The 24,947-nt window shown below is 40.9% G+C and overlaps 1 protein-coding gene across 2 annotated transcripts in view; it reads right to left on the bottom strand.

Moving 5' to 3' along the window:
* Positions 1–1,016: 1,016 nt before the first annotated feature.
* ALG5 (ALG5 dolichyl-phosphate beta-glucosyltransferase) overlaps positions 1,017–24,947 on the bottom strand; it is a 42,992-nt gene continuing 19,061 nt past the window's right edge. For both annotated transcript variants that reach the window (XM_054015273.1, XM_054015274.1), the window contains 4 exons: positions 24,209–24,268; positions 20,785–20,936; positions 3,099–3,184; positions 1,017–2,258 (listed from right to left, as the gene is read on the bottom strand). In XM_054015273.1, coding sequence (XP_053871248.1) covers positions 2,146–2,258; positions 3,099–3,184; positions 20,785–20,936; positions 24,209–24,268 — 411 coding nt within the window. In that variant the 3' untranslated portion in view covers positions 1,017–2,145. The remainder of the gene's footprint in view (positions 2,259–3,098; positions 3,185–20,784; positions 20,937–24,208; positions 24,269–24,947) is intronic.

Below are 24,947 nucleotides of genomic sequence, written 5' to 3'. Positions count from 1 at the left end.
TCAATAACAATGGAAGGATCCAGAGTAAAAGAATTAGATGAATTTTAGAGCTTGTCAAAATTTTTAGCAAGAATTTTCATTGTTTTCTTTTTGAAAGGCTATTTTTCTCCAGAAAATGGCCTGTGAAATTTTTTTTATAAAGTTGACAGCTTTTCATTAAAAACTTACTCTTTTACAAAACTTTCTGCCACATTTATCAATTTTTGTCTATTTTCAAAATCACTGAAGTTTTTCGTTTACTGAAATCTTCATTTTATTACAGAAAACTATTTTCAGTAAAAGAAAATTTGGGTAATGATTCAAAACTTGAAGATATTGATTAAAGTCTTGCAGAAAATTTTGGAGAGGATTAAAGTAGGTCAATTTTGAATGCTGTGAAACAAATAATTTTGAAGTTTCCATTTTTTGCCTGCTTTATGATGAGATCTAATTATTAAGCCTCATTTTTATTTTGTTAAATATAGATTTATGATCAGTGTTGCTCAAATGCATAGTAATTTACATAATCTAATAGAATGGTTTTTACTTATAAATCCTGTGATATTTAATCTGGAAGGATTGCTTATTAATATTCTTTTAATGCAGGTATTTTGTGTGTAGTTTTCTTGGTTTAAAGAAAAATCCAACAACTGAATTCCCCTACCTATATTTTACATGGGTAAAACATAGTTTTCCCTAGCCTCTTTCTAAGAAGCAACTGAATATTTTTGGCAGAAGTTTTCAAAGTCAGACTGAAGCTGACGTCTTGCATGGAAAACTTCAGCCAAATGGTTAGTTTGACAAAGTTATAAGCTATTGAGAACATGATCTTATAATGGGAAGCATCAAACAACCTTAACAGGTGGCACTACCAGCCCTGCCTATCACATCAGTAGCGCATAGAACACTTACCACAAGTGAGCAGTTATCACTTTATTCTGGTTAATGCAGCAACCAGTCATATAACTCGTTCAGCAGAAGTGACAGATCTATATGGACCAGAATACCAAAGGAAGTGAAGACTACAAAACAAAAACTGAACATGTTCATTGAGAATTTATTTCAGTACTTCTTCATCCTCCAGAAAACTGAGATAACTCTAAAAGGAACCAAATCCTAGAAGTGTATAACAACTTGTAAACTGAGAAAAGACAGATTCCAATGTAACATATCTGAAGGTACAACTGGTTGTACACTCCGTTTTCTTTGCTTTAAACAAGCTCCTGGGAACAACTTCTTCCCAAAGTGGGAAACCTATTACCCTTTATGTAGCTTCAGGAAACTGGTTTACTTGTTTGGCAATCGGAAATGAGTATTTTTGACATTGCCATTTTAAAGTTATGCTGCATGATAGGTTGAGATACTTTATCAATAGAAAGCCCAGGCCTTAAAGCTGAAAGCTCATGAGCTTCACAGCTAAAAACCAAACATACTTAACACATATGATAGATTGTATCTAATTGTGAAAGACAGCATTTTAAAATTAAATGTACTTTCTTTTGGAAATTTTATGGTCCATGGGGAGTGAATATGAAGTCAAATCTCAGACTTAAGTGTTATAAACTGCAGGTCAAAACAGATTACAATTGGAATGTTATGAGATTACTGAAAGAGTTCTCAGGAAAACAGCACATTAGTTGTATAACACAGTAAAATCCATTAATACCAGCTATACCATTTAAAGATTTAAAAAAATAGCCTAAATACATACAAGTAATTTAATACCACTATTACCAGTTCCAAATCACAATGTATTTGTGTGTTCCAATACACAGAAACAAAAAGAGCTTTGGTCATCCACAATATTGCACATCATGGGATATGGGCTCCATTTAATGTGCATCAACGGGAATTCCAAGTGCACAGTGAGACAAAAGCAGATTTGTTTATTTAATCTGGGTGAATTTATGCAAGAACCTTTAAAGCTGCTACAGAAGAAAAAACAGATGCTGGGATCAAAACGTATGTCTTTTAAAGATGCTTTTTCTTTCAGATTATAGGAACATTTGACTATTGGCAATTTTATAAAATATACGTATATTGCAAAAATGCAGTACGTAACAGCAGCAATGAAGAGTTACCTCATCTTTCTTCAACATTTTAGTTCACTGAAATAGTTCTCATGCTCCATTATGTGTAATAATGCATTTGGAGAATGTAAATAACCTAATTAGATTTGCTTGTTTCGAGACGCCAGGCACCAGTCAAATATCTCAGTCGTATAAAAAGAAGATCCCTGCCCATCTGCAGCCAGCTCCAAAAGGGAACCAGCTTCGAACCTATGATTAATAAAAGATACAAAAAAATCAGACTGACAACGTTTAAACAAGTGTTCACCTTAAATAAAGTTAGCATCAATAAGAGAGATTTAACCAGAGAACATCTGCATTTAGCCCTTGACTTTAATAAACATTTCCACTTGAAAAGTTAATGCTTTAAAATTTAAATTATATTTGAAATTATACTGAGAGTGGGACATTCTAGGTCAGAAATAGATAGTGGCTCAACATATGCTATGGTGGTATATGTACACAAACTTACTGCTGGACAATAAATCAAACTTTGTTCAGGCAATTAGACTTAGAAGCTGAACAAAGGTCATTGGAAGAAAGTGTGTGTTTGTTTTTCTTTTCTAAATCACTAAAGACACAATCTTAAGAGCACCAGCACAAACCCACTAATCTCCAAGCAAGTTAAGATATCCAATCAATTTAATTAACCCTTCTTCAGTAGGGCTAGAAATCATGCTAGGTAGAATATGCTCTCTCTGTATCTCATTGCAGAGTTCCCTACAATCTGGAAAGCAACAGGCATTGTAAGAAACCTGAAGCAAAGAGGGTGCCCTAGGGGAGCTTATACGTGGCTCCAAAACTCTCACCACTCCCATCACAAGAAGGGGCCGGAGAAAGGAAGAATTGGAAACTGAGCCATCAGGGGAAGCTGGCCAGCCTTATTGCATTCAGATCTTTTACAACTGGATGGCTGTATGAAGAGAAGGCTCAATGCAACATGTCCTCAAGTTTGGAAAAAAGTGTTTGAGTCACTAGAGGACGATACTAAGGTATTGCTTTCTGGACGGATACTCATGGGGGTGGGAGGTGGGTACGCAATTTACTCACCATCAATTTCGGTCCAGTTGACAGCAACCTCTGCTATTGGTATTTTCAAGCGCTGAGCTATGTAAAGAAGTTCCACATCAAATGCCCTGAAATAGAACAGGAAATAGTAAATTCATTGGTATTTATTTTCAGAAAAAAGAACATTGTAGTGTTAAATTACACCAGAACAGAGATTTAATTAAGGCACTTAGTGTGCAGTTATCAAGTTTATACTGATACTCGGAAAGTCAGATTCACATGAAAGATCAATTTGTTATATAGCTGAATGACAGAAACTAGCCAGGGTACAGATTCCAGTACCTCATTGCACAACACATACATTAAAAGAAAGGATGAAGTGCTCGTATCAGCACTCACACTTTCCATTTGATCACAGTTGAGATTTAGATCTTTGTAAAGATTGGGGCAGCAGAGCTTCCTCGCAGCACCAACCTACTTCTTTAGTGCTTTCTCGGATTTCAACTGCACCAGAAGCGCCTCTTCCCTTTCTTGATGCTGCTGTATGCTGATGTGATACACTCTCCTTGTTTTCTTTGAGTCAAAAACCAATGCAGAAGGGAAGTGAGGAAGTAGAGAAATAATGGGAGCTGAGGAACAGCTGGGAGTGCATATAAACAACCAGCATAGAGCCTTTTCTCTCCTCAAGTCTATCATTTTTACTGGCAGGCTCTGCTCAGATGAGATCCACTACTAGAATAGTTGGGGTAGCAGAAGTCAGGAATAGGTGCATTGGCCAAATTCACACAGCTTCTCATTGCACTATGTCTAGCACTAACGAACATCATAAGACCTACACTTTAAGTATGAAGATTCACTCATTTCTTCACCTCACTTGTACAGCTAAAATTCCTCATATGCTCAGCATTCTTCAGGCGTGGTTTTCATAACAGCTGAGCATCCACAGCTCTCACTGAGGTCAATGAGATACATGGATGATCGCTATTAGACATCAAGGACGTGATTTTCAGTAAATAGCTATCTACATATAGCTTATGCATTGCAAGGGTGACTAGAGATAAATCTAAATCTCTAGTAAGTCAGTATTTCTCTATATTTAGTTGTATATAGTTAAGTACTGAACCTAAAATATTCTGACTTCTTGTTCACCTGTCATTAGGTTTCTCTTTACACTTCAACATTTGTTCTTAGAAAGACAGCCAAGAATAACAGAGTTCTTTTTTGAAATAGTTCATGAATATTAAGTGTCTTATCTGAATTAAGACAATTTTATTTCAGACTTTCATATAGGTCACTCACAAAGTCCCTGTTTCTTGACTATTTTCTAGGCAATGGCTTATTTTAAATGCCAAAAATTTGTTAAAGAATGCAAACACTTATGCTCTAAATCAATTGTTATTGATTTTTAGAGTGATATAAAACATTAGCACTTCCTTTTCAGCAACTGCATTGTCTAACTAATAAAAATATATAGTTACATAAGACATTTGTGCCTTCAGCTGTCCAACCAAGATATCCATTATAGTCCTATTTGAAGTACACTCTTGCTTTGATTTAAAAGACAACATATACATTACCATATTTCTTTAAGAAGGCATAGAACCATTGTTAAAGGTTGGGGGGAAGTTAAAAGTTTAAGTAAAGACATTTTTCAAGTTTAAAAGGTTTTCTTGGGGCTGGGAGAGGAAGAGGATACCTGTTGAAAACTTCAGGAGCTTAGAGGCCATAAGGCAGCTTTAGCTAAAGAGTGCATACCTCGTAACTCTCATATAACATCCAATATGTGAAACTAATGAGACGTGTTAGCTGCTACTGAGCAGGATGGATTAAAAAAAAATCATGATTTTATTTTCATGTTGTTAATTCTTTACTTTCTTCCTATTTTATAGCCTTAAATTGCTGAAGTGGGTGTTCTGTACCTGTTTCCTTAATTGGTTTCCTAATTATTAGTAGAATTCCAGATTTTACATGGATTTTTTTTCTACAAAAAAAGTTTCACACTTAAAATGCTCATCTGTGCTGAAGAAGGAAAGTCCAGGGCCTCTAACATATTTACTGGAAGAATACCACATACACAAATACAAGACTGATAAGTTAATAGTCCCAGCTACATTTGCAACCAACACCACTTTCCTGTATATATTGAACTTCCACAAGTCAAGACAGCTGAAATACTTTACATAACCAGGCTGTACTCCATCACGGTTTGCAGTTTGAAGTCAATGGGATTTGTGCTCCCAAGTCACATACTACCATTAGGTCCTCAAATATGGCTTAACAATTTTGGCCTCTGTGCATAAAGAGTTTACAATAACTAGATGTGACAGAATTCAAATTTTATTTTTTGATAATTTCAGTGGAGAATATCAGTTTATTTTTAAGCATTTTTTTTCAATTTTCATCTATCTAAATTTTTACAGTCATGAGAAGTTATGGGAAAAGGCTCAGACAATTATTTAATTACAGTAGAAGTAGCTATTCAAAAAGTTAAAGCTCTTTAACTGTTAAAACACAAATTGTCAACATCACATCAAAATATACAAAGTAAATATTCTTAAATCAAACTCTAAATTCTCAAGTGGCATTTTTCTTGGCCTATTTGTAAATTTAGATGATTATTGATGTAAATTTTTTTTTGCGGTGTGTGTGTGTACTGTGGAAATGACATTGATCGACATTTACCAATAACAATCTAATTCCACCAACCCTCTCAATCACTGTTAGAGTATAAATAACTTTCATTGCTAACACTGAAGCAATTTTATTTTGATGAGACAAAGGTTTTATGTCGCTAGGAAGCGTGTAATAAAAATAAATTTTATCCATGATGCTGCAAACGCTTATGCACATGCTTAACTTTAAGTACCAGCAGTCCCAGTGAAGTCAATTTGATCGTTCAGGTAGACAGCTACGTACCAGCTTAAGTGTTAGAAGGATCAGAGCTTTAACTCTGTACACCTCTACCCCAATATAACGCGACCTGATATAACATGAATTCGGATATAACGCGGTAAAGCAGCGCTCCGGGGGGGCGGGGCCTTGCACTCCGGCAGATCAAAACAAGTTCGATATAACGCAGTAAGATTTTTTTGGCTCCCAAGGACAGCGTTATATCAAAGTAGAGGTGTATTTTATATTTTCCCTATAGCAGTTTTGTAAAATGTAAGTAATTTTCAAACCCTTACAGTGCTGACATTCAAAGAAAATAAACAAAACCATTTATAATGTAGTTTGTTATACATTTGAATTTGAATTTGCCATAGCACAAATTTTGAAATTAGTTTTACAAAACCTCAACTAGATTTTAAAATGTTAAGCAATGCAAATCAATCATTTAAATCACTCCCCACGGCTGCTGATTACCTTTTTATTACAGCCTCTTTGAAAACGAGAGTTTGATTGGGGGAAATTAAAGGGTTTAAGATTTAAAAGAAACTCTTGCTTTTAAATAAAATTCTTAAATACCTGCCTTGCTTCTGCCCCCTCCCCCCTATCTAGGGCAAGATCCTTGCCTCTGCTCTAGACACTTTATGTTACATAAAAGTGTTGGCCAGAGAAGCGTAAAGGGGCCCATAAGTCCCATATTTGGCATGGGGAGGATTCCCTGGTGCAAGAATTGAAGAATGTAGCCATAAAGCTGTCCTCCCATGATCCCTTTATGTGTCCCTGTGCAGGTGGTGTGCTGGAGGTGGGAGGAGCTGCATCAAAAGACATTGTGGAAATTCCAGGAAGCCCTGCAAGTTAACTCATAGGACAGCATGGGGAGGCTGCTGTAACTTAGAGGGATTGTCTAAATTATGCTGAGGGCCTCTCCAGCCCCCATAACAGCCCAGGATCAAGAGGGTGCAAAGATGTCTTAAAGCAGCTGCAGTTTCCACTCCCCTAGACGGCAAACTCTGAATCTTTCCTCTAATCTTTATGGTATTTTGACAGAGGCGGTTGTAAAAAAAGTGGTCAGTAGCATGCAAAAGACACAAACTTTTGCAGATTGTCAGCTGAGTTAGAAATGCTGCTTCCCCCATTCTTCTCCAAACCACCCTCCTTTCAGACAAAAACCTACAGGACTTTAGCATAATTAAAAATAATACATTACAATTAGTGAAGCAGCAAGACTATACCTCAAAATAGGTGCTAGTGTAGTAATCCAGATAGATTACATAGATAGAACACACATACAGTCAGATACTGCCAATCACAGTCAAACACAAGTGATCACACATTGGCCTGTTCACTACATCACTAAAATAGTAAATTCAAACTAATGGTTCCCATGGCAACTGTAACTCAGCCACATTGCACATATATATTAAAAAAGAAAAACGATTAACATTACCCTGTACAACAACAAAAAATACAATAGGTGCAGAAGGAGGCAGCGTTAAGTTAGCTAAGGAACCAGGGGTTTTCAATAATCTCAAATCAGGATGACTTTTGAGTGGGAATAGGGCTTATTAGTAGGGTGATCAGACAGCAAGTGTGAAAAATCAGGACAGGGTTATAGGAGCCTATATAAGAAAAAGATCCAAAAATCAGGACATCTGGTCACCCTACCTATTATCTACCACAAAAGCAATTATTGCAGTAAATGCATTTGTCTGAATGTGCTGAATCTGTTCCAAGTGATGTTGCTGTTTAAAAATTGTTTAAAAAAAACAAAAAACAAAAAAAAACCGGCCACCATCCCACAAACAACTGAGAACTGAACACTGTTTATTAACCCTGCATAATTACTCCAGTTTCTTCTATTGAAATTCTAGATTTGTATTACTTGTCATTTTTGGCTGACATTTTAGATTTGTAAGCAAAGATATATTCATTTGTTATATTCACCTCAAAATAGCTGCAAACGATCTTTTAGGTCTAATAAAGTGGTCTCCAACCTTTTTATGCCCAAGATCACTTTTTCAATTTCAGGGCAACCCAGGATCTACCTCGCCCGTTCCCTGAGGCCCCGCCCTGCTCACTCCATCCTTCACCCTCCGTCGCTCGCTCTCCCCCACCCTCACTCACTTTCACCAGGCTGGGGCAGTGGGTTGGGGTGCAGGAGGGGATATTGGGTACTGGCTCCAGGAGGGGGGCTCAGAGCTGAGGTATGGGTACTGGCTCCTGGAGGGGGATATTTACCTCGGGCGGCTCCCAGCCAATGGCACAGTGGGGCTAAGGCAGGCTCCCTGCCTGTCCTGGCCCCACTTAGGCACATTGGCACCTCCTTCCCATCATGAGCCAGGCCACCCTGCCAGCCAGTAGTGCACCTCTGCGGCCCCTGCAGGAACCACCCCCGCAGGCACCGCCTCCACAGCTCCCATTGGCCACAGCTCCCCATTCCCAGCCAATGGGAGCTGCGAGGACTGTGCTTGCAGGCAGGACCAGAGCACGGAAACCCCTGCCTCTTCCCCCCCCTCCTGGCCCCACAGGGCCGCAGGGACGTGCTGGTTGCTTCCAGGAGTGGTGTGGGGTCGTTGCAGGCAGGGAGGGTGCATTAGTGGCAGGCAGCCCGGCTGCACCTCCGGGGCCAGAGATCACAATCAACTGGGAGAGTCTCCAGGATCGACCCATCAATTGTGATCAACAGGTTGGTGATCACTGCTCTAATATATATAATTCTCATAATACCCATTACATGTATTAACGGACTAGAAATCTTAATAGAGACCGTTCATTTAATTGTCCAATGAATTACACTGCACTAACTGGTCTAAAAATGCTGCTCAGCCTAGGGAACTAATGAACAGAGTTCAATCATCAGCTATACACTATTGTAAGTTTTACCACCTTATAGAAATTGATTAATGCAATGCCAGGACACCACTATCCTGCTGGAGTGACATTAAAAAAAAACTATGAGCAAATTTTAGTGACCAGGAAAGTAAAGTACTAACATCCCTGGCAAAAATCAGAGACAGTACTCCCTCCCACCCCCCCTACATGTGATGATGAACATGTCCTAACCTTGAACCACTCCCTCCTCCCCTGTTTAATGCCTAAAGGAAAAGGACTCATGGGTGAGATACTACGGGGGTACATTTCAATGTGTATGCACATCCACTACTAGAGTTAGTGAGGAAATAGATTGCAATGTATTCAATAATCTGATGATAACCAGTTCTACATCTCGTCAGACCCAGATGGTGCACTGGAACCTACAGTCTTTCTATAATCGCAATATGAACAAGGGTGAACTAGCTGAGGCTTAATCTGGGAAAGAGCAAAGTGAGGCTGGTGGATTTGGAGGTCATAACATTATTAGTTGGCAAGTGTGATATCTGCACTCAGGTTAAGGGAGTGCACCTGCCATTTGTGACTCAGGTTCATAATCTTGGAGTTTTATGAGAACCAGGATTGTTTTAGGGAGATCCAATAGTGCACTTATTTCTAACTGTGTTCTAACACAGGTTAACGAGCATGATCTTAAATTGTAGCATAGACAAAGGAGTAAACATTTGTTCCTGGTTGTATTTACCCCTCAGAATGTGTTCCTTTACCTATGCCACAAGTTAAGATTGTTTTAGTTAACACGTTAGAACACAATTTGAAACAGAGTGTGTGATATTCTGTACCTTGGGGGAGCGCCCTGTAACCCCCATATTCCTCATTTATATATGATTTTGATCTAACATATAAAACATGCTTTGTAAGGTATCAGGGGAAAGGTTATGATCTGCTGCAAGTCATTTCTCTATCCATATATGTAGATCATTAATGCATATGAAGTTATGAAAATTGGGTTCTATGGTTGTCACTAAAACATGCTGTAAATTGGGGAATCAGCCAGATATTAGCTCCCCAGAGGCAACAGCAAGGAAAGTAACCAACATCTGGGCAGGGTATCAATCAACCCATCAACAACCATTGTCCAGCAAGGGAGCTACAATTCAATGACTCTCATGCATGAGGCCACACCAGGGGAATTGCTCAACCTTGCCTGGAGACTCAGCAATGTCCCCAGACATGCCTGGACTTGTGCTTCTCAAGCACATGGGACTGAGGTTATAAAACAGACACAGTGACCCACATGGGGGGCCTTTTCTCCTGTCCCCACCTATGCTGCAAACAACAGAGACACTGAGAAGAAGACTGAAGACTCCAACTGAGGAGACTGACCCAGATTTAAGGGACAAATCTGTATATTAAAGACTGCAATATCCAGTGGGGTGAGAAAAACTGCTTAATCTAGTTGCTGCCCAATCTAATAGGGCTGAGACTGCGTACTTATATTTTATTTCTTTTGGTAACTAACTGACTTTTTGCCTATCACATAAAACCTATCTTTTATAGTAAATACATTTGTTTAAGTGTTTATCTTTACCAGTGAATTTGTATGAAGTGTGTGGCAAATCTGCTCAGGTTTACAAAGGCTGGTGTATATCCACTTTCCACTGATGAAGTGGTGAACCAATTAATAAAGTTGCACTACTCATCTTGAGCAGTACAAGACAGTATATTCCTAGGGTACAGTGCTGGGAGGGATTTGGCTCTGATGCATGAATATATGAATCACACAGAGAAAGGCAATATAGCTGGGTGTGGGGCTCCACATGCTGTTGTGCTGAGCGACAACAGCGTCTGGAGGGGTTTGCTGCTTGTCACTAGCAAGGCATTGTGAGAGACGGCCCAGGCTAGGGTTACCATATTTCAGCAAGCAAAAAGAGGACGGGAGGAGCCCCGCCCTAGCCCCTCCCACTTCCCGCCCCCCCCCAGAACCCCCAACCCTCCCCCCGTTCCTTGTCCCCTGACTGCCCCCTCCTGGGACCCCTGCCCCTAACTGCCCCCCAGGACTCCACCCCCTATCTAAGCCTCCCTGCCTCTTGTCCCGACTGCCCCAACCCTTAGCCACACCCCCACACAGACCCCTGGGACTCCCACGCCCCATCCAACCACTCCCCACCCCGACAGCCCCCCCCAGAACTCCCAACCCATCTAAACCCCTCTGCTCCCTGTCCCCTGACTGCTCCGATCCCTCTCCCCACTCCTGCCCCCTGACCGCTCCCCCCCAGAACTCCCAGCCCCCCACCCCTCCCACTCCTTGTCCCCTGACTGCCCCCTCCTGGGACCCCTGCTCCTAACTGCCCTCCAGAACCGCACCCCCTACCTAAGACTCCCTGTTCCTTGTCCCCTAACTGCCCCCTCCTAAGACCCCCCCCAACTGCCCCCCAGGACCCTACCCCCTACCTGTACCCTGACTGCCCAAAACTTTCTCCACTCCCCCCAAAAAGCCCCCCCCCGTTTCTTGACTGCCCCCTCCAGAACCTCCCTGCCCCTTCTCCTGCCCCCTGGCCCCCTTACCCTGCTGCTCAGAACAGGGTGTTGGGCTCTGTGCGAGCCGGACATGTGGCTGTGCTCCCCAGCACAACAAAACCCGGTCCCTGGCCCTGCACAGTGCTGCCGGAGCTGGGCTGCAGGGGAGAGCTGCCGGCTCAGAATGCAGGGCGGAGCTCCTCTACAGCTGCTCCGGAGTCCAGCCCGGGACTTTCCTGCAGCCCTCCCAGCCGCTCGCTCTGCTCTGCCGGGGGAGGGGGGAAATCCCGGACATTTTGAGTTGTTTACAAATTCCCCCCAGACGCTATTTTTAGCACAAAAAGGAGGACATGTCCGGGTAAATCCGGACGAATGGTAACCCTAGCCCAGGCTGGAGAGAGTTCAGGGGGCACAGCAGTCCCACAATCCCAGGCTGCACCCCGGGAATCCCGTTACTGTGTGCACAAGCAATCTTATCAATTTCCAAATCAACTGTGCTCAACTTCCAATATGTTTATCCTGCTGGCCCTGCAAACTCACCCTGGGTTCTGAAACTCCAGCTGGGCTTTTTCCTGTTTGTGCATCATCACCAGCAATAAGTGTTCTCCAGGACAAAGTTAGACCCCAACATGAAAATAGTATTCTATAGTATTGCAAATTTTTTTTTAATGGAAGGGGCCCCCAAAATTGCTTTGCCCCAGGCCCCCTGAATCCTCTGGGCGGCCCTGGAATGTAGGCCTTATCTAGACTGGCAAGGGTTTGTCGGTATAGTTATAGTGACAAGCCTATTTAGTGGAGACATAGATTATACTAGCAAGAGTCCCCCAAATGAAAAGATACCAGCAAAAATTTGCCAGTGTATGCCAACATCTACACAAGGTTGTTTCCCCCCTCCCCTGGTATGGCTATGTTGGTTAGGGATGTGTTTTTTGTTGTTGTGTTTTTTTTTTTTTTTTTTTTTTTTTAAACTCTCCTAGCCAACAGTTAAGTTTAGGCCAGGCCTTAGTTAACAAATAACTCTGCAGCAAATCCAACTCATTCCCTTACTTGTATTGGCTCTGCAGGACTAAGAGGAGGGACAAACTTGTGTCACTAAAGCGAGCAGATACAGCAAGACTCGGATCTGTGGAATAAGAAGGTGCCATTTTACCAGTAATATCTGAGATAAAAGTGCACACTTAGTGTTTATACTGGAGAAACAAATGAAAGTTAATTATATTTAAAACGTTCACTAGCTCAGCATCATTTTAAAAAGAAACAGTTGGTACCACAACATGAGGCACCCTCTTCAGGCAAAATTATACAAACAAAATGTTTCTTCCCATCAATCAGCTGTGAGTTGCCTAATAAACATAAATTTAACCAGTCATAGAGGTACATAAATCATCTGTCAATCACTGAGAGGAATAAAAATACACTTGGAATTTCCCTCATTTGATTAGCAAGGATTCATCAAATAACACCTGGCATATTTGACTCCTTCCTGCAGGAAAAGGAATCCAAGATGTAAGGAACTTTTAAGAGATCCCTTTGGGTCAGAAAAGGCCAATATGTCTGACCTGAAATTTACTATCTGCCAGTGTAGCCATCTGATTGGCTAAACTTCCTTCAGTGGTTTATGGTTTTAAAAAAGAAAAACAAAAGAAAAAAAAAGTTAATAATCTCTCCGGTTAGGACTGTAGTTGTAGAAATAGAAATATCTTCTCTTTATCTGGAATCTGGAAACAAGTAATTCCCAACTGTCTCTGTTATGCTTTTAACTTAAGCCTTTTAACTTTCTTTTAAGTTTTAATTTAAAAAATGTGCCTCATCTAATTCTGAGAAATAGATTAGTGGTTCATCAGATTCAAAGCCTAAAACATAAAGCATATGCTCTTTGTTTGTAGATTGCTCTCATTTCAGATCAATGTCAAAACTTAGCTGTATCGGAAATTTTTTTCAAAAACATTTGGCTTGTACTGGTATGTATGCAAAAGACTATTCAAAAGGCAGTTCTAAAAATAATCCCAACAAAATCTCTCCCCTTTAATTCTAAATAGGATGCATACATAGTAATTTATAATGCTATAAGACCAATATAATACTCCTCTATATGGCTGTGCATGTCTATAATACCTTTTGTCTATGGATTTCAAAGCACTTCACAAACATTAATGAAAGGAGTTTAAAAGCACCCCATGCTAGTTTATCTAGGCACTTCTATGGCCCTCATCATGATAGTATCTGAGCACTTAAAGTATTTCAATTCTACCTATGTTTTCCTGTTTATGAGCACCTATACGTCAAATTCAGATATAGCAAATAAGAAATTGTACACTCAGACTGCTGAAAGATTTAACATTAAGGAGAAGGAGATACTCTGGTCAATACCTGTGAAACAGAAATAGAAAGGTGGAAGTGGTAAGACACAAAGAGATCCAATCTAAGTAAACATTTGGATCTGATTTTCAGGATCATTTTTTGACATCCCTCCGCTCCGCTCCACCCCTGCCCTCCCATGGTGTGGGATGAGAAAACAGAAATAAAAAGCTCCAAATTAAAAGGTGTTGGTGAAGAAACACTGAAAATACTGTAGCCATTCATTTTCTGTGGCTTGCTAGCTACTTAAAAATTAAAGTTTTAAAACCTTCACTCCGTCCAGTCTAGCAGCAGGACATCTACATTGTTTACATTGCCACATTTATTGTTAGTAAAAGATATTTGGCTCAAAACTGAGAGAGAATGTGCTCTCAACACTCGTTCCTTCAGTGAGGTATGTTAACAGGCTGCTGAGAGAGACAAAAATAAAATCTAGCTCTCTCTTGGATAACTGCTTCTCTCTTTTCAGGAGCAGCACTGACAGGGTCCAGTGCTCCAAAAGAAGACGCGGCACTCTCTCCTGCTGCCCTGCTAATTCAGCACTTGCTCTCTGTAGCATGCACAAAAGGCTGCTTCTCCCTTTATCTGAGGGGAGGAATTCCTGGGGCCTTGCCTGCAGCTGGCCTCCTCCATATATGCAAGAAGCTCAGCATGGAGTCACTTTTAACTACAAAACTGGATGTTGGTTCAGTAGTTTCTCCCCCGACTCCACTCCTCTCAGGACTTTCTCAACAGTTCATCTTTTTGTGTTTGATGTGACAGAAATTCAAGTTACAGTTAAAAGGGCACTTTGCACAGTTACAGTTGGGTTGGTACTAACTGAATTAGAAATCTCAAACGTCTAAAGGGTTTATTAAGTATTCAGCTGTGATAGCTCACTGTAGACACCAACTCAGAATACTGGTCGATAATAATGAAGTGAAGACTTCCATTTAAAAAAAAGCTATTAATTTTGAATAGTGTTAAATGCTGAACACTAACTTTTTGGAGTGAAGATTGTTCTGCTTTAAGAAGTTAGCCTTGGGCATGACATATCTCTTGATTTACTGAAGCTCAAATGTGCAACAAAGCTCCAAAAATATTGGACAAAAAATTATTCATGCAAGAAACCTAAAATTATGTTGGTTTCATTCCTTTAGTCCAAGTTACTTTCTAGAACTTTAGTTGTGATTATTTTTGATGTAAAATAATTTTGAACTCTAAGTGAGGAGTGGTAATATTTGTATGATGTGTAGGTGATGTGAGAGGCACAAGAGTGATTGTGCAATGTCAGGACACAGTCCTAACAGATGCTGTACATCCTCCTCCTGATGTTACTGGGAGTTGGTTTAGTGGGCGGGTGCTGGCCTGTGATATATAGGAAGTTGGACTAGATCTGGTGGTTTTATCCTTAATCTCTGACTTTGACTATGACTTTGCAGGATTAGCCCCTTAATGCTTTTAGAATATTGGGGGAAAAAAAAAAGTTAAAAACGGAGGAAAAACTTGAAAGTGTAAAAGATTTATTGTGTACCCGCCATTACGTTTTTCTAGACAAATCACTACAACACCATTGTTAGTTCAGGTCTTCGACAACAAAATATCTATAAAATATTATTTACCAAAAAGACATGAGATCAATACACTATTTCCTAATTTTTAGCCTACTTAAAGATTCATCTGAAAGGCTAGAACATTCTGCAAACGAAGGGCAGAGTGGGTATTTTTTAAAATCAATATGCAAAGCTGCAGTTAATGTTCAGGCGGTGACAACCTAACAAGGGAAAGGAAGTTCTAAGTGGAGACTGATGCCAGCTTTAGTTTTATTCTCTCAAAGTGAGAGCTAAGGGCCAAATCCTGGATCCCAGTTACACAGGAGGAAAGGACATATTAGTCTCTTCCCTCCTATGTAACTCAGCTCTACACTGTGCCAAATGATCCTGAATCCAGTCAGCCCAGCAGAGAGGGCAGGGGAGGATTCTGCAGAAGTTGAGTGCTCATATGAAAGGACTCTGCATTCTCCGGAGCAGCCCTCTTTCCTCTGAGTTGAGCTGATGAAGGGTGGGTAGGGAGGCCAGGATCAATGTCCTCAGACAGGTGTGCCCTTGAAATAGGCTCTTATTTGTTGGCTTTTCTACAGCACCCCGCTGCCCCTCCTCCCCCCGATTGCTATAGTATTGGAGCACTTTCCTAACTCAAAAGGGTGTCATGAGGATAAATTCATTAATACTAGGGAGGTACTTTCCCCATTTTACTGATGTGGAAATAGGGCACGCAGAAATTAAGTAACTTGGCCACATCTTGCAGGAAACCCATAGCCGAGATGGTAATACAATGCAGATCCCAGAGTCCCTGTGCAGCATCAAGACTATCCTTTCTCTCTGACAGCAGCTTCTCTCCAGTCCCCAGTGGACAATCTCAGAATGAGATCATCAGCCGGGAGTGGTATATGAGTCCATTAAGGATTCCCTGCTGCTCTGAGCCAGAATGAACATACCCCTCCCCCACTTGCAGGGACCTTGTGGAGGCACCATGAATACAAACTGTCTCCCTAATATTGACTAGAGGCCTGTTGGGATGGAATCACTGACTTTGTTGGGCAGCAGCAGGAAGAAGCTGGGTTTCTCCCTGCCCCCCACCTTATCTCCACTCACTCTCAGGAGATGCATACAGCCTCCATGGTACACAGCCAGACTGGCTGCTCAGCTCCAGCCAAGTTACACATGGCAAATGCATCAGGGCCCAGATTTATCCAAAGGGAGTCTCAGTTATTGGATTGTAAGAGCCCCATAGTTTTGTGCATAAATTGTTTTATTTAATAATTAATGCTGTTTCTAAAGGGTGAATTATGCTTCCAAATAGCTAACTAGGGCAAATCTATTAATAAAACATGCAATGACTGGATGCAAATATACACAGTGAAACTAGAAGAGAAATTAGTTGAAAGCTACATTAGATATCAAAGGAAAAAAAAACTAAATTATTCTTGTTTTAGACAAATTTGCCATTTTGGAATATTTGCAAAGAGTCATGGAAAAATATAAGTCACTCTTTCCTCCACGAACACAGCAAGCATTCTTGATAAGGGGTTCCAAGTTTTATAAACATCAGAAAACCTGAGGGGTATTACTCTGTAAATTACCATAAAGCAAGCTATAGCATAAGGCTAACTTCACAGCAGTACCTCTGACTAGAGCAGGTTAGGACACCAAATTGAAAAAGTCACCAGTTCCTGAAAATGTGGTACCTATTACAGTTACACACATCACCTAAAATCCCTATTAAAGTTAAGTCATATTTCTCTATTTCCTCCCCCCCACCCAGTTTATTCTGCATATTTGACTGTATGTGGTGTATAGTCATTTTCACTTTCTCTCTCATTTCTCTCTTGCTGGAAGAGTCCCTTAAACAGTCAGAGGAGCCGCAAAATCCTCATATGTTTTTAAAAGGAATTTATACTATTTACTACATACTATTTAGAGGACATCAGCAACTGGAGTTATTTGAAACTGATGAATTTCAAACAAAAGAAGATTGATCGTTTCCCCTTTAAGGGCGCCTGTATTTTCTTTGAAAAGACCAGACAGCAACTATACTCATTGGTTTCCTCCTGCTTGCAGCACAGCTGTTGTGTCAGCCTCCTGAAGTAATAGATACTCCTTGAAGTTAAAGAGACTGTCAGAAAATAATATATTTTGAGGGAGTACACTTTAGGGCTGTGCTTATCATGGACATTTCTTTAACATTAATGCAAAGGAACTAATAGAAATAGGTCTATAAAATTTAATTACTTTTTTTTCCCCCTTAGGAACAGATGAGTAGTCTTATGCTCTAAGATTATGGGTTCTATTCTTTGCTCTGCTACAGTCTTCCTTTGTGACCTTGGACAAATCACTCGCCTAGAAACTGATTTTCAGAGGTACTGAGCACCACAATTCCAATTTAAGTCAATAGCAGTTGTGGGAGCTCTGCACCTCTAAAAATTGGGTCCTTAAATTCTGTACTTTCATATCCTCATCTTTAAGAGATGAGGAGATCTCATAGCTTGCAATAGGCTTTAAAGTTCTTGTAGCGTGTATTTCCCCTCTAACTCAATACCAGATTTTTCACATCCCTGAAGTGCCCGCCCCCAGACATTTTTGCATCTCCATCCTAGAAACAACATGGCTTGGCCACAACTGCTGAAGCTCAACCTAAAACTAAACTTACTGGCTGTGATTAGGTTAGCACAATTGGACAAAAGTTCTCAGCATGTGCATGGATGCTGTACTCTATTCTTGGGAGCAGGTAGGTTAATGAGACACAAACAAATTCTTTCTACGAGAGGTTTTCCTAGATGAAGACAGTTTGAAAAGATTAGATTATACTCAATTAAACTTGGGCCTGTCAGCCATGATAGTGTCCATTTAGCAAGAGAGGTGGTGCAAAAAGTCTACAGACTCTATGACACTTAATGCGGAAACAGCATTTCAGTTTCATGGGCATGTCTAAACTGCAATAAAATACTTGCACAGCTGGTCCACGTCAGCTAACTCAGGCTCGCAGGGCTCAGGCTGCGGGGCTATAAAATTGCAGTGTAGATGTTTGGGCTTGGGCAGGAGCCTGGGCTCTGGGACCCTCCACAGTCACATGACCTCAGGGCTCGGGCGCCAACTGCAGTTTTCTAGCCCCACAGCCCAAGCTCTGCGAGCCTCAGCCAGCTAACATAGGCCAGTCGTGGGTGTTTTATCGCAGTGTAGACATACCCATCGCAGCTGTGACACATGAAGGGGGGTGAGCGGGGAATAGCTCCCTTTGATGGACACCCAGCCAGCCAGTTAGCTGTAAAATCCTTCTTGGTCTGTTCTCTGCTTGTTAACCTTTTACAGGTAAAGCAAGCAGATTACAGACCACGAGGGATTTTACAGCTAACTGGCTGTCCATCAAAGGGGGCTCTTCCTCCTCTGCCTACCCTCCCCCCCCCTTCCCGGCCCCATGTATCACAGTAGCTGTCCTCACCATGCTACTCTAATAATGGACCATCACCCTCTCTAATGCTAAGTTACAATGAAAGGCAGCTCTAAAACAATTCAAATTGTATTCATGGTTTTTACTGCCCTTCTTCCAGACTAACAAGAGCCATCTTGCTGCCCACTTTTATGAAACAGAACATATTAGACTTCCTTTAATGACACTTGTTGGTGTACTTTTAAGGTACTCATAAGGTAATGATTTGAGGGAGGGTTGGTTGGTTGAGGAGTAATGAGTTGTAAAATTGTACTAGAGAGCAACACAGGCTGATGAAGTTTCTAACTATCAGATATCTCTTATCATATCACATGCCAGAGTAAGGATAGACTGCAGGGTTCCAGACATCACCATTCACTGGGAGTCTCATCAGGGTAGCCCAAGAGCCTTCTTGTATCTTTATCGCAGACACTCCATTTAAATATTAAAACTTAGCTAACACATCTCTCCCCGCTTGCATACTGTATGCCTCTTAATTATTGAGGAAGAGAAATTCTGCGTAACTGCATTATTTAACCGATTTGGGGTATAATTTACATGAAAGATGCTAAATTAAATAAAATTGTGTTTTATACATGCTTTTTGGACACAAGACGATCAATCTGTAAGCACCTAGAGGATAATAAAGTTATAAGGTATTGCCAGCATGGATTTGTCAACAACAAATCATGCCAAAACAACCTAATTTCCTTCGTCAGGGTTACTGGCGTAGTGGAGCGAGGGAAGCGTGGCTCTTAATTTCAGTAAGGGGTTTGACACAGTCCTCCATGACATTCTCATAAGCAAACCAGGGAAATGTGGTCTAAATGAAATTATTAAAAGGTGGGGCACAACTAGCTGAAAGACTGTGCTCAGAGTAGTTATCAATGGTTTGCTGTTAGACTGGAAAGGGGTATCTACTGGAGTCCCATAGGGGTCAGTCCTGGGTCAAATATTATTCAAAACTTTTATTAATAACTTGAGAGTATGTTTATAAAATATGCAGATGACACTAAGCTGGGAGGGGTTGTAAGCACTTACAAGTACAGGACTAGACATCAAAAGGACCTTGACAAATTGGAGAATTGGTTTGAAATCCACAGGATAAAATTCAATAAAGACAAGTGCAAAGCACTAGACTTAGGAAGGAAAAATTAAAAGCACAACCACAAAATGGGGAATACACTGAGCAGGGTGTAGTACTGCTGAAAAGGATATGGGGGTTATTGTGGATCACAGATTGAATATGAGTCAATGTGATGCAGTTGGAAAAAAGGCTAATATCATTCTGGAGAGTATTAATAGGAGTAACATATGTAAGACACAGGAGAGAATTGTCCCACTCTACTCTGTGCTGGTGAAGCCTCAGCTGGAGTAGCGTGTCCAATTCTGGGTGCCACACTTTAGGAAAGATGTGGACAAATTGGTGAGAGTTCAGTGAACAACAAAACTGATAAAAGGTTTAGAAAACCTGACCTGTGAGAAAAAACTAGGCATGTTTAATTTTGAGAAAAAGAGACTCAGGCGGGACCTGATAACAGTCCTCAAATATGTTGAGGACTGTTATAAAGAGGAATGTGATCAGTTGTTCTCCATGTCCCCTGAAGGTAGGACAAGAAGTAATGGGCTTAATCTGAAGCAAGGGAGAGTTAGAAAAAAAATTCCAAATACCTAACCTAATCTAATCTAACTATTATAGGGGTAGTTAAGCTTTGGAATAGGCTTCCAAGGGAGGTTGTGGAATCCCCATCATTGGAGGTTTTTAAGAACTGGTTAGAGGAACACCTATCAGGGATGGTCCAGATTTACTTGGTCCTGCCTCAGCACATGGGCTGTACTTGATTTCTTGAAATCTCTTCCAGTGCTACATTTCTAAGAAGGGTAATGGAGTTAACAGAAATACATCCAAATATCCAACTATATCTAATAATGTAGTTCTTAATATAAATTTAATTGCTTTGCAAACATGTAATAGTTTAAAACAATAAGAAATGTGAAGTGCAATACAAAAAACAAGTACTAGAACTGATTAAAACTGATTGAGCAGCTGTTTTTATATACGCACAAATTGTTTATTGCAGTTTCCATGTGGGAGTTACATTTTCACAACTTCAATCAACTGCTATAAACATTAAAAATAGAAAAATTAATTTAAGCTAAACAAACTTACCAGCGTTCTATATGAAGAGCTGAGAAAGTCCGTGAGGCCGCTTCTCTGGTTAACAGTTTAAACCCACATTGTGTGTCCCTGATTTCCTTGACACAGAGGAACCATACTAGGAAGTGGAACCCATACATGAGAAGAGTTCGGAAGTAAGAGCGCTGTGAACAAAAGACAAGAAATTAGATGTTTTCATTTATATGACGAAAGGAACATCTGAATTGATCTGAACAGAGGACGAGAATTCCACTTCATGACAATTTTGAAGTTAGAAATGTGTGTTTGTTCCGCACTGGAACAAAAGGAGAATTGTGGTGGGGGAAAGGTGTGTCAGACAGTCACACTTAGGATCTCCCCTGGGATTTGGGAGACTCAGCTCGAAGTCCATGCTTTGCCTGATTCAGAACAGTTTTTCATCCCAGATCGTGCCACATCAGGCAGAGCAAGGATTTGAATCTGGGTGTCCCAAATCCCAGGCCAATACCCTAAACACCCATCTGTAGGGTCTCCCTCCTTCGCCACCCCCAAAACAAAAGTTTTGTGGAAACTGATGTCTCTATAAAATGTTTTGGCTTTTATGAAACACCATATTTTGCTGAAATTTCATTTAGGTAAAAATATTTCAGCCAGCTCTAAATTTGAATCATTTTAGCTACACATGTAACTTTACAATAATGGTGTATGTTACAGTACAGAAGGGGATTCTTATTGCAACTATGTATTTTAAAGTTTTGTTTCTATGACTCAAATTTAAACAAATACACATACAGAACTTGGTATAGATCACAGAGACATACTAGGACATAATCATCACAGTATGATTTTTGTTTTGAATAAACAAACACTTTTAAAATTGGTTTTTGGAAGCCTAGATTTTAAAAATTTAAACAAGTTTACCTAAGGTGTAAAAAGATCCCAACCACTATTTTAATATGTAAATTAAAGGTAGCTTTATGTCAGGCCTTAAAAGAACAACAACCCTCCACCCCCACCCCACCACCACCTAAACAGTATCCTTTTATTTGCTCATTGCTCGATTTCTTTTATTCTATCTCAGTTCTTCTCCCCTATCTCCTGGGCAGAAACCTTGTGAGGGAAAGAGGGAGCTGGATGCATTTGAAGGGAGTTCATTTGTACATTATCCCTCAGCAGGTTATCACATGACCACAGAATCAGAGAGCCCTTCCACCCTCTATGTCAGCAGCTCCCAAATTTTTCACATCACCCCTCCCCGCCCTTGCCCTGTCCGTGCCCCCAGTCCTCCAAGAGCCAGGGCTGGGAGCAGGGCCTTGGCTCCCGGGGGGTGGGGCACAGCTAGGGGTAAGGAGGTTGATGCTGGGGCCACAGCTGCGGCCAGGGACCGATGCTGGGGGGCTGGGGCCAGGCTAGGAGTGGAGCTGCAGCGGGAGTCAGCAGTTGGGGCCACGGCCGGGTGCAGTGCCGCGGCTGGGGGCAGGGCAGAGCTAGGGGCAGAGTGGGTCTGGGTAGCATTCTATCCCTGCCCCCGGTGGGGGCTCGCTCAGGCCCCACTGTGCCCTTCCCCAGGAACATTCTTCCACACCCCCTAGGGGGGTGTGCCCCACAGTTCTACATTCATCAGGCCCAACCATTCCCAGGATTAGTTGGTCTGGTGCAAAGCCAGCATATGTAGACAGTAATGGTTTTCTGTACCCATTCATGTTGTGAACACAGGGTCCAGGATTTAGTCCCATTACTGAGAGAGCTTCAGGGTTTCTTGTCAACTATGATGCAAACTTTGCCCGTGCATTGATAGGAGACTAGATCCCTAACACTATTACATTTCCAGAGGGAAATGCAGTGCTTAATTTGTGCCAGGGCACCTCTAGGCTTGGCAGTTCATAGCCCTGGCACCTTTGGGCTTGCTGCATGAGTTAGGAATGTAAAAAAAATAGCTTGGGCCCCAGCACCTAATTGCTTGAGTCCCAGCAGCTCTTTCATTACAAATTAAGCACTGGGGAAAAGTAGAAGCTATACCAGGATTTGAACTCCATTCTATCTCCTCTTGGACTTTTGCAGCTATTTCAGTATTTTGTAAACATTTTAGAATGATTTTAAGTATCACACGCTAGTGTAAACATAGCTTGTTGTAGAGAAAATCCAGCATTATGAGTTCATCGAACGATGTTAGAGAAATTAGTCCAGCAATGTGTTTGTTGCAATATAAGTGCAATGTCTGTGCTATGTCAACTACAGTCTGCCAAAACATCAGTAAAACTGATGTAAGATGAGATTGTGCGCTGATGCAAGTTTGTTGCATAACAGTCACATACTAAGTTGTTCTGTCTAGTGTGCATTCAATACTCTATTCTACTGCCGCTTTCCTGTTCATATTGAAATTCTACTTTCATACGGGTTACCGATATTTCCACAAAACAAACCTTGTAGTCTTCTCTCAAGGATCTTTTCAGAGGCTCTTTGCCTGGAACTCATTCAAGACTAAACACAATGCTCATTTCCTCTGTATGCATACTCCACCAGAAGAAGCAAGATTCACTTGTCGTCATTTGTAGTAATTTTGGAACCGTGCAAGCATGAGACCCGTGAGGCAGTCTTGGCCTCTCCAATTTTAATCCGAGAGTCTTCCATGGCATAGCTGTAGCAAGGAGCTTTAGGAAGGCACTTGTATTGCAAATGATTCTCAATTAAAGGCAGGGAAAGAAATGCAAGTTTTCTAAATTAGCTACATTTGCTGGAAGTTCTGAATTCCAAATCTACATTTGCTAGGGCAAGTCTGGGTGGCGGGTGAGGTCTTCCCCTTCAATCATTAACATGAAATTAATTTTCATAATGTTGATTGCAAGAGAATTGTGATACCCTTTCAAACATTTTATTACTACTTACAACAAAACTTTTACCACTCACTCAGGTCTTAAGAGTTGAAGACTAACAAATTGTTGGACTGAAAGGAAAGAAATTCAAGTCGAGCTGTCAGTGGCTTCTCCCTGTCATCCCAGTACTTGAAGAGCCTGTGCATGTGTGTGAAGAGACTGTTCCAGCCCATGAGCTGCAGAGCCATTGTAGAACCACAGGGCTTCCAAAGCATCTGCTTGAATGTACTGTGCATAAAGCTCTCCACTCAGTGATTATCGTATATGCCCTTTTTGGTTTCATGTTGGACACATTTGTGCACACATGCGGTCGGTTGCGTTCGGGACCAAAGGTCCCATCCTCTGCTGGATCAACTGATTTAAATCCTTGTTAGCTGAAATCTAGCTCACACTTCCTGCTGGTGGTGTTTGAACTCTGGGAACAGAGAGCTTTTAGTCATGTTGGACTATTGCTAGGCTCATGGCAACTGCCTTCCCCACTATCAGCCTCCATTCATTTTGTGTGTCTTGATTTAATTTAAAAACTGTTAATGAAAAAACAGCAGTTCTAGGAGTCTAGTTCATACGAGGAAAGAGAAACTTACCTGTGCTATTGAGTCTTGTTCCAAATGGGCTCGAGAGCCACAGGCAATAGCCATCTGGTTCTGCAAAGGAACACACACAAGAGAATTGGAAGCTAACTACACCACCACTAGTGTTTTCAGAATCACTGGCTTCTTCTATTAAGGTTTTTATATGAAATCTTAAAGCATCATGATGGCTTAATCTTGTCCACTGAATTTGTCAAAGCAATAAAAACGTCTGCTTTTGGCGAGTTACACAAATCTTATCGTTTGAATACAGTGCAGACAACAAAGTATCTAGTTACACTTAATATGTATGGGCATGTTTGGCCTAAGATTTGCAATAGGGAACAGGTAACAGAACAGAAGACTTGATTTTGCTGAGATGGCAATATTTTATTTGTGTAGGAATGTCACATCTCTAAGCCACAATTAAACTGTAAGAGGCACTTCCAATGGCCTGTATTAAAATTACTCTCACATTACTACTTTCGACATGAAAGAATCATTTCTGGACTTTAGGAAAATTCTGAAGAACTAAGGCCTGCTGCCTTTTCAATAGCACACAGATTTAAAAGATATGTTAATCGATTAGCGCCATCTAGTGGGGTCAGAACTATCTGTTTGACCAAATGGTTACTTTAAACATAATTCAGTGACTGCTTTGTAACAACAACTGGGGGGTACAAATGGGGGAGGAAAAAAAGCTAAGTATAGAAGTTACATATTGCTCCCTCCATTTTGGGGATAGTTACAGGTT

This window comes from Malaclemys terrapin, chromosome 1, assembly GCF_027887155.1.
Source record: "Malaclemys terrapin pileata isolate rMalTer1 chromosome 1, rMalTer1.hap1, whole genome shotgun sequence".
NCBI classification, from domain to species: Eukaryota; Metazoa; Chordata; order Testudines; family Emydidae; genus Malaclemys; species Malaclemys terrapin.
This window is presented reverse-complemented; position numbering and strand designations above follow the sequence as displayed.